Consider the following 12,353-nt stretch of genomic DNA (forward strand, 5'->3'; position numbering starts at 1 on the left):
CGACAAGTAATTTCAACGGAGTCCGGAAATTCGTACCGAAACTATAGATCCATTAATAAGCTGTTATTTTCTGAAATTCAAGAAATACTGTGTGGAGTTAGCCGCCCAACTTACGCGTTTAACTGCTTACAGTTAGACTCTTTCAAATGTCACGATGGAGACGCATTGAAGTGTACATTCAGTGGACGTTTTGGCTAGTGTTTTGTTTGGCCCTTTCACTATGCTTCTTTAGAAACGGAAATGGGTATCGTTATAGGACAGGTGAGATGTGCCGCCTCGACGAGCTCCGGTCCAACGTCAGTTGCGTGACCAGGGAGGACGCTGCTCCAGTTGCCATCCCGGCGTCGCCGCTAGTCTGGCCGGGCAACGCCGTACCAGAGCCGTTGTGGAGACTTGGCTTGGAAATCGATGCTCGCATGATGGACAGGCTGGGGGGCGCGGCTAGAAGCGCCGACACGGAAGGCTGGCGTGCCACCATTCCCCGCTGGATTGACGTCTGGCGCGACATGTGGCTTTGGGACGGCGACGCCGACATGCCTGGTGAGTGTTTTGCCGCCATGGATTGGAAGTGCTGCTGCATACGAAATCTGGATTCCAAATCCATGACCAGGGTCTCGACTTGAATAACGCGCTCCGTCAGCTTGCGAATGCACTCGACGACTGCGTCATCGTGACTGCTGGCGTCGCTGCCGTGGTTCTGGTCGTGCTGGGCCACCGCCTGCTTGAGGACATCTGGGTCGTACTTTTCCGTGATAAATTTTTCAATGACCGCGCGGTCTTCCGTGTACTTGCTCGTCACATCTTCAAACATTTCGCGAGAGAGCACACACAGTTCGGAAAACTCGACCGCTTGTACGTTGGCGGTCCGTTTGCAGTTGAGCAGCAACGCTATCTCACCTAAACCCCCATATATCACTCTTCCGAGAACGGGGCCCCTTTGATCAAGGAAAGGGGGGGGGGCATACCAAAGTAGTCGCCTTGGCCCATTCGCTTGGGCGCGGTGTCGCCATCCTTGGGGCACAACCGCATCGAATTGCGCTTGATCACGGCCTTGGTGACCTGGCACGCGCCGTCCTGGATAAAGTACATCTCGTAGCCGACTTCGCCCCGGACAATCACAAAGTCGTCGGGGAGGTACACTTGAAACCGGAGCTTCATCACGAGTTCCCTAACCACTTCGTTGCTGCACGCGCGGAACAGTGGCGTCCGCACGATCATGGCCATGCGCAGGAACAGCTCGACTTCCACGCGGAGGTTCTTGGACAGCTCGTCCTTGAAGTTTTCCGGATTCCCATCCAGCGTGCCGTAGCGTTCGTACATGGCCTGGTAGTATTCATGGATGCGCATTTGAAGCTCCCGCGGCAATCGCAGCAATTGCATTCCTGAAAACAGCGTTTCCATCTACGTCGTAGGGTCGAGTAGTTGGACTCGATGTGCTGCCACGTCTGTCCAACTCGTACGCACCTTTCCTTTGTACCGGTTCTGGTCGTTGTAGAAGTTGGAGATCAAGATAGCGACGTTCCCAAACACCACAGCCATGACCACGGCGCCAACTAGGATCACGATGCTCGAGAACGAGTACTCGTGGTCGCTTTGGAACAGCTGGTTCTGGCCCAAGATGGTCTGCAGCGACATGTAAAAGCTCAGCAAGTACGGGTCGACGTCTTCAAAGTTGGCGTTGTAAATCACCATCGCCCAGTCGTCATCGGCCACCATGCCGAACCACACGCACGCAAACAAGTGCACAGTGACGCCAAACGCCAGTACCAGCGTCATGAGGCGAATCAAATGCGCGTATCGAGAGTAGAGGAACCACCGCTTCCATTCCAGCGGCAACCGGAGAAACTCTAAAATGCGCGACAGCCGCGAGATCTTGATCAGGCGTGGCAACCGCGCCACCTTGAGCACTGCCAACACGTGCAAGTGGCGTTCGCTACTCTGCTGTTCGATTAAGTATGTGACAAAGTCCACAGGGATGCTCGAGAGGAGATCCATGAGGAACCTACAACGCGTCCGATCCTCATCACTGAGCATACACGACGAGATGAGGGATTGGTCGCACCATCCGGTAACGTATTGCTTGGCGATGGCCTGACGGTCTGTGATAAACGTATTTGGAATGCGTGGGTGGCTCAGCGCTGTGTTGAACTGCAGCACCACGTCGAGGCAGAACACAAGGGATGTGGCAATGTTGACGAAGTCGTTGGTCGGGTTGGTGTCTGTCGACTCGAACGCCAGTGAATACGGCACCGCCAGCATTTGATAGTACACCAACACTAGCAGCAGCTACGTCCATGCACCGTACACATACATATATGTATCAGTGCCACAACAGACAGGACGCACGCACCAGTTGCCACAGCTTGAACACGTTGGACGTCGGGTACAGCATCATCCACGCCTTTTTCTTGTCGGCTGCTAGCCGATTACGTGGCAGCACCGTGTGCGTTGTTCGGATCTGATACGTATCCAGCACGTGCTGGTGCCGCGTGGCGTAGCTCATGATTTCCAGTCGCTTTCGCTCGGCCTCCTCGGCCCGTTCTTGCAACTTTTTCTTGAAGCGAATGACTCCCGCGGCTGTCGTGAGCATGTTGGGCTTCAATTTCTACAAACACAAAAATGAGGCTTGGACAACCTAGGATGGGCTGCACCGCCGACGAATCCAAGCCCGACAATGTTGTCGGCAACGACCCCAAGAGACGCGATGTGCCTCGTAGAATCGCGTTGGGGAGAGTGGCTGTTACGCTGCTGATAGCGTTGTTTCCTGACATCGAGCGACCGGTAGATGTACCCTTGCCATCGGGAAACTGTATTGGCAGCGGCGGGGAGCTCTCTCCTGGCTGACCCTCGTCCATACTCGTCATGCAATCAATACAAGGTGAACCTGAGTTGGTATGTTACACCGCCTAAAAATATAGTGTTGGGTCAGCCGTTAGGTGAAACAGTTTTCAACAAATTGCAGGCCTGTTTGATGGTCGATGCAAACACAGCAGCAACAACATCACGATACCATAGAACTGGTGGGCTCTTGGCTCGACACAGCTGCCGACAAGGCGCCCTCCACGATTGCCATGGAAATTAGTAGTCCGATCAAGTCGCTCGTTGTTGCACCATGTCACAACCTTACAAAGCAGCCGCTTCCGTTGGAGCCACCTCCTACTACCCCCGCTTCAATCCAACACAACTCTACGGTTGCCGACCTTCAGCGACCTTCCATGGTGGCCACGATATTGAGCCCAGCCGTCGGATCCGCCATGACCAACGATGGCCACGTGAGTGGACCTGAACACTCGATGCTCAGTCGAGCCAGTGCTAGTATCACTAGCGCTTCCAATATACTCCAAGGACAACCACCATTAGGTAGGTCGAACAATAGCAGCGGTTCCAGCCGGCACACGCTTCGGAATCAAAGCAGCCATCACAGCAGCGCCGCGTTGCAGTGGACGGAAGGGTTCATGCGTCAAAGCACTCGAAACGTTCGTGAACGAAAGAACCAAGTGGTAGAGCCGGTGGTCGACGGGGGGGACTCGCCTTCAGGCACCCCTTCCGTTGATGGATTAGGCGGATTGACCCTCCCCCAGCAGAGTTCAAAGGTACCCGAGGGTTCTACGCGTCGCACGCTATCGCACGTGTGGCCGACGCCTGATGAGCACACACCACCAGACGACCACGGAGCTTCCATGGTTCATCGAGCAAGCATGAGTTTGAAGAATATAGCAGGAGGGTTGGCACCCCGTCAACCAAGCGGCGCGAGTGGCACCAGCGAGGTCAGCTCCAACTTCGGCATGTCGTCTCGACGTCTCACGCACGTGACCTCGGACGGCACGGAGATGCAACCCGACGACGCACTAAGTTCCCGTAACGCCCCTCAAACCCGTGGGTCCGTCATCGTTCGGGCGCGGTCGTCCATCATGACTCAAATCAACACGATCGCAGCCACGCCGAGGGTGGTACCGTTCGCCCCCGAAGTGATGAATGCGCCAGGGCCTGCGAAACCTTCCAGCAGGGTACTACGATGCATTGTCGTGGCAATTATTGTTCATCGTGCTGACGTTTGTGTGTTCTTGTTGCAGCGAAAGTCGTCTGGCACAAACAAGCGCCCCCGCAAGCATTCGCGATTTCAAGCCATCGGCACTAAGCTTCTCATGCACATGACCACGGCGCACGTGATCGACCATCGTCGCATCTCCGCCTCGTCGTCCATCGAGCGCCATCGCCAAGTGTTGGAACAGTATCACATTCGATCCCGGAATGAAGTAACAACCGAAGCCCAAGTGTCCATCCCGAAGTATCTCGTGTCGCCAAACTCAAAACTGTACAAAGTGTGGCAACTCGTACGTGTCCTGTGAAATTACTCGTGTATCAGGCTCTCATTGCTGACAGTGTGTGCTCCTGCACTTGTAGTGGCTCGTGGCCATCATCTACTACCAAGTGGTCGCGGTGCCGTATTCGCTCGTGTTTGGTCCGGCCGACAACAACCCTACCCACGACGAGTTTGGCTTGGTCACGTCGGCCATGTTTGCACTGGACATTGTCCTCAACTTTATGACCGCCCTCACCGACGACGACAATGGCGGGATCATCACGAACCACAAAGTCATTGCGCTTAACTATCTTCAAGGGTGGTCAGTGTCATAATACACTAGTTCTAGCGCTCAACCAAGCTAACTTGTTGTTTGTTTGCAAAGGTTCTTGATTGATGCGCTGTCTGCCATTCCCATTGACGCCATCGTATACTACCTATCGACTGACCACAGCGGCACGTTTAAGTTTATCGGTGTGCTCAAGACGTCGCGGCTACCACGCCTCGCGAGGGTGCTAAGCTTGGCGCGGATTTTGCAGTTCCTTCGCCTTCCGCACGAGTGGAAACACTGGCTGCTGTACTCTCGCTACGCCCACTTGATCCGCCTCTGCACGACCATCACAGCGTTCGCGTACATCATTCACGTCATGGCGTGTGTGTGGTATGGGGCGGTGGCGTCGCCGCAGTGGCTCGCGTGGATTGAGACCAACTACAAGGACAAAGCGGCGACGAATCCGTACGTGTTGAGTTACTTTTCAATGCTCACAACCACTATGGGCCAAAGCAACAACTTGTACACCAACACTGAGTACGCGTTCTCGTGTTGCTGCATGATCCAGGGCTGCCTGCTCATGGCAGTGGTGTTTGGGGACGTCGGCGACTTGATCTCGAACTATTACGAAGACCAAAACAACTACCATCATAAGATGGAGTCGCTTCTCGCGAGTATGGCGTTGATGCACATTCCGTCCGACTTGCAAACTCGGATCAGCGACTACTATGAAACCATGTACGACCGATACGGGACGTTGAACGGCGACACGGTGTTGTTCACGAAGGAACTGTCCAAGAACCTGAGCAATGAGGTCGAGCTGTACCTTCGCATGGGCATGATCACACGGTGCCCCATGTTTCGGCTCTGCAGCCCCGAGTTTGTGCAGGAGCTGGTCATGCAACTCCAGTTTAACGTGTTTTTGGCCGACGACTTTGTGGTGGGCCGAGGCGAAATCGGGTACGAAATGTACTTCATCCAGTCCGGGTCGTGCGACGTGATGCAGAGCTCGGTCAAGTACGACGACCATGCGCGCAAGAAGAACAAGCCGATCCACGAGGCCACGGGCACGCTGGTGCGCACGCTGCTGGAGGGCGACTTTTTCGGCGAGATTGCCCTGTTGATGAACTGCAAACAAAGCGTGACGCTCAAGGCCACGACGTTCACCGAAGTGTGCGTGCTCACACGCGATGTGTTTCATGCCATCACGGCTAAGTACGTCGACGACCACGCAGTGATCGAGTCCTTCATTCGCGAAAAGTACGACCCCCAAGTGCTCAATGCGGCCATGGAAATGCAAATCGACCCGATTCAAGCCAAGCGCAAGGCCATCGTTGGTTGTCTCAACGACCTCACCGAGCGGCTCGAGTATTTGGAGGCCCGTCTCATTCGCTTGGAAACCCCCGACCACAATGCATTTTTTGGTCATGACAGTCATCACGATGGTCGAGGAGACGGTAGCGAGAAGTCTGCGTCCCACGATTTGCGATGACAATATAGAAAGAGAGTAGTAGGAAGCAACAATCGATGTACAGTAGTTGGCACGTTGTGTGTTTCGAATTGTTGCTAGCGCGATGTGGGTGGTATCGCCGTGACGTACGCGTGCGCGGCTTGTTCGCCCCATACGACAAATTGATCCAGCATGTCGTCGGGGGGCGGCAGCAAAACCCACCGCGTGAGTTGGGCCATGGAGATGGGAAATCCGCGAATCCACCGGGGGCTGATGGTCGTGGCCTTGTCGACCCAGGGCACCGGAAACACATTCACGGGGATGTGGTCGGGGACGTCAGGCACGAAGCGAAGGAGGCCCCCGTCCGTGTGCCATGTGCCGGCAAGACGACGCGCGGGGGTGCCGTCGAAGTACCACGGTACATGGCACGATGTCAGGAGGACGTTGGCTAGCTCCCCCTTGGTTACAAAGCCCGACCAGTGGACTGTGCGCAGCCGCGGGAACACTTCGGTAGTGGCCACCACTAGTCGCGGCGGCGAGCCGGAGAGTTTAGGAGACATACATGGAAGGGGATCAGGGAACAACGCGTCAATGTGGCGGTGAACGTAGCCTGATAGGCTTCGTGTGGCCAGCATGCTGCCGCGCTTGGAGGCACGAATGTCGTCGTGCAATGCTGCGGCCGTGGTTTTGGTTTCGGCCAGCACACGGGACATTGGCACGTCGTATGCCAAGGACGCAGCCACTAGCGACCCCCCCGAGGCACCAACGAAGGAACTGGATGCGGTGAGCAAGCCACGACGACGCATGTACTTGGCTACGCCAATATGGAACGCCAGGAGAAAGCCACATCCACCAAAACTCAAGTGGACGGCAGGCGGCGGCATGGGCACTTTCAGCCAGCACGACGAGTTCCGGGAAGCAAAATAATCTGAATCTATGGAATGGATTATCGCATTTCTGACATGTCGTTGCAACCGACCTTGGAGAGAGCGATTACCGGTAGGAATATTGAGCTGGTTGTGGGGGGTAATGGAATGTCGACGCGAGAAGTTGACAGAAACGAGGTGGTGGCCTGTGACAACGACTACGGTGACAGGGGGAAGGATGCGATGTTAGCATCGCGTATTATCAATGAAAACATTCAAAACGTTTATACCTTTCTTATCCCACCGTTCTCAACCAATCCAAATTCAATCAGATTAATACTGTATCTTGGATTGGATATAGTCGATAGTGCGCTCAGATTCAAAACGCGTTTAAAACGTCGGCAACTTCCATGGAAACGTTGAAGAAAGGGATTTGCGAAAGATACTTGAATGCCATTGGTTGAAATATTTAAGGTGGCACCAATGGCCTCATCGGATCAGTAATCCCCATCCAATGGCATCGCGTCGTTGGCTTTCGTCAACTCTGACGACGCAACGGTACCAAATTCCACCCTCAGACCTCACTTTTCAATTCGCTCCGATGGCATCTCCTATCCTCAAGAACAAGCGCGGCATCACCCTTGGCGACAAGATCCAAGACTTCAGCTTCGAGTCGACTCACGGCCCTCTGACCCTCTCCGAGCACTTCAACGGCGGGTGGGGTATCTTGTTCTCGCATCCTGACGACTTCACCCCCATTTGCACGACCGAGCTCGGCGAGTTGGCGCGCTTGGACAACTTGGGCGAATTCAGCCGCCGCAACGTCAAGGTAATTGGCTTGTCGTGCAATGACGTGGAGAGCCATAAGCGCTGGATTGAAGACATCAAGGCGTACTCTGGTGAGGACGTGCACTACCCTATCATCGCCGACAAGTCGCGTGAAATCGCCGTCGAGCTTGGCATGTTGTCCTCGGACGACCTGGACAAAGCCGGTTTGCCATTGACTGTGCGCTCGGTATTTGTGATCGGACCGGATCTTGCTATCAAGCTCACTTTGACGTACCCTGCGTCCACCGGCCGCAACTTTGTGGAAATTCTGCGCGTCGTCGACTCTCTCCAGCTGACGTCGTACCAGTCCCTCGCCACCCCTGTGAACTGGGTCAAGGGCGAAAAGGCGTGCATTGTGCCGTCCGTGTCCAACGAAGCTGCGACGGAAAAGTTCCCCAAAGGGTTCAAAATTGTCGATTTGCCGTCGGGCAAGGGCTACCTTCGCTTCACCCCCGACCCGTCGGCGTAAATACTAATGTCATGCAACTTATCTGTGTCATTCTTCTTCGACCGCATGCGAGGTCTATCATGGATCCCTCCGTGAGGAAGTAGCCACGAAGGTTTGGATCTCGATGCATTGAATGCAAACTACTCCCTCCAATAACCCCTCCATACCTCACGGTGCCTTGCCCATCATTCCAAACACATGACGATATCCTCGACGAATTTCTTGTTTCATGGAGGGGTCCATGTGTTCGGACGAGAGCGGAGACTCATGGCTCCATCATATCTTTGCGTCCCGACCCCTCTGCGTCGAAACTGCAGTGCTTCACGATGGTCCCCATGATGCCACCGTACAATCAAGGAGCAAATCGCACCGTCGATTGTGTCTGAATCTGGAGATTACGACGGTTACAAAAGTATGAAACGCCGGAAGTGGTAGCGACACCGTGTAACCGATTCAATACATCATATCACCTCCAGTGTAAGTTTGATCAGTCAGGTACTAGCCCGATAAGTTGTGTTGTTGTAGTTCCTGAGCCTCAGCTGGGAGTATGGGGTGTATCACCGTATGCAGACGTATACAGCGTAGCCATTTGGACGTTATATACACGGTGGTACATCGGTCTCGTTGCCGCGTCCTTCCAGCGACAAAAGTGTGTGAGTGTGGCTCAAGACGACGTGTCCTTGTTGTATATTCGTTCTTGGTGCTCCAGAACCGACGACACGTCTTGAATCGCCTTTCGCATCTCGTCGTTGCTTTCAATCGTCCCCCGATGCCGCCCCGAATACGACTCCTTTCGCATCGATGCCTGGGACGCGTTGGCGTGGAGGTTGGACGTGGACGACGCCCCCCTTCCGAGCATCGACTCGATCATCCACTCTAATCGCTCCATGCGGATCGCCGAGTCTTCCATAAAGTCAAAGATCTCGGCCATTTGCTTGGTCAGCCGCGCATGGAACGTCTTTTCGGGATTGTCCAGCGACTGCTGCTTCATGATGGCTTCAAGCACCTTGGGGTCGTACATTTCGGTGATGAACGTTTCGATCTTTTCGCGGTCTTCAGCGTACTTGTCTGTGATTTGCTCAAACACGGAGCGGCTAAGCACACACAGCTCGGCAAACGTGATCGCGCGGACATTCGCCGTGCGCTTGCAGTTCATGAGCAGCGCAATCTCGCCAAAGTAGTCGCCCTGGAACAGCTTCTTGAGCACTTCGTCGTTGCCGAGCCGCGTCGCGGGGGGCTTGGTCACTTCGCACTCGCCGTTTTGGACAAAATACATGTCCATCCCGACCTCGCCCTTGACGACAATGTAGTCGCCCGGCAAGTACACTTGCAACTCCAAGTTCATGACCAGGTCTTGGACTACTTTTTTCGAGCACTGCTGAAACACCGGCACGCGGTTGATCATGTCCATGCGCACAAACAGCTCGACTTCCACGGCCAAGTTTTTGGATAGTTCGTTTGTAAACACAAGCGGCTGGCCGTCGAGGGTGCCGTGGCGCTCCCACATGACTTGGTAGTACTCGTTGATGCGATTCTGCAAGTCCAGGGGGAGCCGCATGAGGTTCATGCTTGACAGCAGTTGTTCCATCTATACCACCACACCATATATTATCTATCACCAACGGTGGAAAAGTGAAGTTTCAAAGCACAAATCCACATTGAAGTTTGACATTGCCGTTTCGAAATGTACTACCTTTTTCCTGTAGTTGTTGGGGCTTTCGTTGAAATTCGAAATCAAGTCGGACACGTTCCCAAACACCATGGCCATGAGCAGGGCCCCCACAACAATCACAAGACACGAAAACGTGTACTGCGTCTCCGTGCGCAACGGAATACTCTGCCCCATGAGCGTTGTGAGGGTGTAGTAGAAACCCAGTACGTAGATGTTGGACACCGTGTTGGACGGAAATACGTCGTGCACCCAGTCTGTGTTGAGTGCATTCCACACGCAGTTGAGGATGTGGGTGCAGTATACGAACGACGCGATGAGCTGCACCACCCGGATCAAGTGCGCGTATCGAGAGTAGAGCAGCCATCGTTTAAGTTCTGGGGGGATACGCAGCAGCCGCAAGATCCGAACAAACCGCGCGAGCCGAAATAGCCGCGGCAGACGCAGGACCTTGAGCAGGGCAAACACGTTCAAGTTGCTCGAAAACGACGACGACGCCGATGTGGATAGTGCCGAGATGTCTTGGTTGTTGTGGAGTAAGAAGTCGACAATCATGTCGATGGGTAAACACGCCAAGAGGTCCAAGATGAACCTATACGAATGTGTTTAAAGTAAAGCTCGGGGGGGGGCAGTACGTACCATCCGGTGAGGTACCTCCTGGTAATAATCCATCGATTTGTGATGAGGATGTCGGGGGCATCAGGATCGGAAATCGCCGTATTGAAATTAAATAGCATGTCCAGGCCAAACACAATGTTGACAAAGTTTGTCAGCGGTGTGCCTGTGACGGGGGTATCGTTGGACGATTCAAACGATAGCGAGTACGGGATGTACACGCTTTGATGTAACACAATCACGAGCGTCATCTACCCATGCCCCCGTGGTTTACATACGCAAATGGGATACGTATATGAAGTGGGGAACGACGCACCAGTTGCCAGCCCTTGTACCACCCGTACGTGGGCAAAATGAGGAAGCGGTTCGAGCCAGTGAGCGTTGGTTTTGCCTCATGGAGCTCCTCGCGCCGCACCGTGCGAATATTGTACTGCTCCAGCACCTTTTTATGCCGGAGGAGGATGCCCTGCGCTTCCACTTGCTTTTTTTGCCACGTTTCCCGCCTCGTGGTGCGAATGTGCTGGGCTTTTTTCCGCAGCTTGGTGCTGATCATAAACGATTTCGCGGCAACGTCAATGCTGTGCGGGTTGCTGCCAATCTACCGGGTGTTCATAAAGGAATGACTTGGAGGATCGATCGTTCAGACCTGGGGAAGCACACTCGCCCGATTGGTCATGGTTTTTCGAGTTGAGGGAATGTCGACGCGGTCGGGGGCGTCTGGGACCACAACCGCAGATTTGTGGTTAAAATTGTACGAATCTATCCGCACGAATGCATGGCTGGGCCGGCGAAGACGTCGTGCCGACACGGTTGGCTCGTTCACGTTGTTGATGCTCTCACCCCCGAGGACAGCATGGGTGACTGCATTTCGCATCGTCGCCATCTTGACGAGGTGGCGGCGCGTGCTGCCTTCGCCATGCTTGCCACTCGACGACGGGGGCCGCGTCAACGTCACCGGTTTCACAGATGCGGGCGCCTCTACCGGTTGTTGGCCTGACAATTCCAGCCTCCTGCCCACGGGCTCCCGCACCGGTGTGAACGCGCCACGCGCGTGACCCGACGAGCCCCCATGCCCGAACCCCTTGACCATGATGGATTTTAGCAAGGACGAACCTCGGTGAGAAAGAGAGCGGGGCGACTGAGGTGACTGATTCGACCCCGACGGCTGCACCTCCAGAGGTGGTGTCGCGACCGGTTGGAGAATCGAATGGGACGTTTGGTGAGCCTCGCTAGTGTCGAGGGAGGCGTCGGCAAGCCCGTTTTTTGTGAGGGAACGAGCGAGCTCCCTTGTATCGGGGTTGATTTTGGCAGGATGATGTGGTTGGTCGGTCATTGCAGTGGAAGCTGGAGGCGCGTGAGCTATTGTGGCCATGGGGGGTCCATGTATCCGAAGACGCGATGGAGAGGCGGCCGTGTCGGATATGATGGCGGCGGCGCTGTTGAGCAAGACACGGCGCTGCTATTTTGGTACTCTCTGAAACGACTGCAACGGTTTCATCATGAGCTGAAACCCAATGAGGCAGTGGACAGCCTGATTCCACAAGCGGTGCAGATTACTCGACAATTTCTTGCGAGGGAGTACCGTGAATTGAAAATACTACAGTATAACTGTTAGCGTTAGGCCCAGTTCGAAGTAAAACTATATACTAGTATATTGATGAAAAGGAGTGCGAAGTACTCGTCGTCTCCGGGCCGTCCTCGGAGGTAAATTTAAACTCCAATCTTATTGGTCAGAAGAAAAAGGCAAATTTTTTTTGTCACCGGATGATAGACCAGTAATGAGACCCATGATTGGACGTAGATTCGCCAATGGCGACATTCGTCGTGATAAACCACCACTTTTGAAGATGACTCGCCCGACCAAGACGCTCAAGGCAAAGACACCCAAGAAAAAAGACCTTCA

The 12,353-nt window shown here is 54.3% G+C and overlaps 6 protein-coding genes across 8 annotated transcripts in view; 2 read left to right on the top strand and 4 right to left on the bottom strand.

The window, feature by feature from the left end:
- Nucleotides 1-152: 152 nt before the first annotated feature.
- Nucleotides 153-2,894, bottom strand: H257_01948. Of its 2 annotated transcripts, XM_009825414.1 has the most exons (6): nucleotides 2,652-2,894; nucleotides 2,351-2,605; nucleotides 2,063-2,286; nucleotides 1,465-2,002; nucleotides 966-1,401; nucleotides 153-897 (listed from the first exon to the last, which is right to left on the bottom strand). In XM_009825414.1, the coding sequence occupies exons 1-6, from the start codon at nucleotides 2,862-2,864 to the stop codon at nucleotides 251-253; spliced, it is 2,313 nt and encodes a 770-aa protein (XP_009823716.1). In that variant the 5' UTR covers nucleotides 2,865-2,894; the 3' UTR covers nucleotides 153-250. The 2 variants fall into 2 exon arrangements, with proteins under 2 accessions (XP_009823716.1, XP_009823717.1); XM_009825415.1 differs by having other exon boundaries at nucleotides 2,063-2,605.
- A 68-nt stretch (nucleotides 2,895-2,962) lies between these two features.
- Nucleotides 2,963-7,133, top strand: H257_01949 (hypothetical protein). Its single transcript, XM_009825416.1, has 4 exons — nucleotides 2,963-4,007; nucleotides 4,074-4,334; nucleotides 4,405-4,625; nucleotides 4,689-7,133. Exons 1-4 carry the CDS (start codon nucleotides 2,979-2,981, stop codon nucleotides 6,064-6,066), a joined length of 2,889 nt encoding a protein of 962 aa, XP_009823718.1. The 5' UTR covers nucleotides 2,963-2,978; the 3' UTR covers nucleotides 6,067-7,133.
- On the bottom strand, nucleotides 6,083-7,135 carry H257_01950. 2 transcript variants are annotated; one of them, XM_009825417.1, is made up of 2 exons: nucleotides 7,004-7,135; nucleotides 6,083-6,958 (listed from the first exon to the last, which is right to left on the bottom strand). In XM_009825417.1, exon 2 carries the CDS (start codon nucleotides 6,906-6,908, stop codon nucleotides 6,141-6,143), a length of 768 nt encoding a protein of 255 aa, XP_009823719.1. In that variant the 5' UTR covers nucleotides 6,909-6,958; nucleotides 7,004-7,135; the 3' UTR covers nucleotides 6,083-6,140. The 2 variants fall into 2 exon arrangements, with proteins under 2 accessions (XP_009823719.1, XP_009823720.1); XM_009825418.1 differs by having other exon boundaries at nucleotides 7,022-7,126.
- A 329-nt stretch (nucleotides 7,136-7,464) lies between these two features.
- Nucleotides 7,465-8,217, top strand: H257_01951 (hypothetical protein). The gene has a single exon (XM_009825419.1). It carries the CDS (start codon nucleotides 7,492-7,494, stop codon nucleotides 8,185-8,187), a length of 696 nt encoding a protein of 231 aa, XP_009823721.1. The 5' UTR covers nucleotides 7,465-7,491; the 3' UTR covers nucleotides 8,188-8,217.
- Nucleotides 8,218-8,830: 613 nt separating this feature from the next.
- Nucleotides 8,831-11,822, bottom strand: H257_01952 (hypothetical protein; the record flags this gene model as incomplete). The annotated part of the gene is made up of 5 exons (XM_009825420.1): nucleotides 8,831-9,754; nucleotides 9,860-10,427; nucleotides 10,475-10,701; nucleotides 10,767-11,048; nucleotides 11,097-11,822. The coding sequence occupies 5 exons, from the start codon at nucleotides 11,820-11,822 to the stop codon at nucleotides 8,831-8,833; spliced, it is 2,727 nt and encodes a 908-aa protein (XP_009823722.1).
- An 87-nt stretch (nucleotides 11,823-11,909) lies between these two features.
- The window catches only part of H257_01953 (hypothetical protein), a gene marked incomplete at both ends in the record, with an annotated part of 1,141 nt that continues 697 nt past the window's right edge, over nucleotides 11,910-12,353 (bottom strand). The window contains one exon of the mRNA XM_009825421.1: nucleotides 11,910-11,981. Within this exon, the coding sequence (XP_009823723.1) occupies nucleotides 11,910-11,981 (72 nt within the window). The remainder of the gene's footprint in view (nucleotides 11,982-12,353) is intronic.

This window comes from Aphanomyces astaci (genome assembly GCF_000520075.1).
Source record: "Aphanomyces astaci strain APO3 unplaced genomic scaffold supercont1.3, whole genome shotgun sequence".
NCBI lineage: Eukaryota > Oomycota > Saprolegniomycetes > Saprolegniales > Verrucalvaceae > Aphanomyces > Aphanomyces astaci.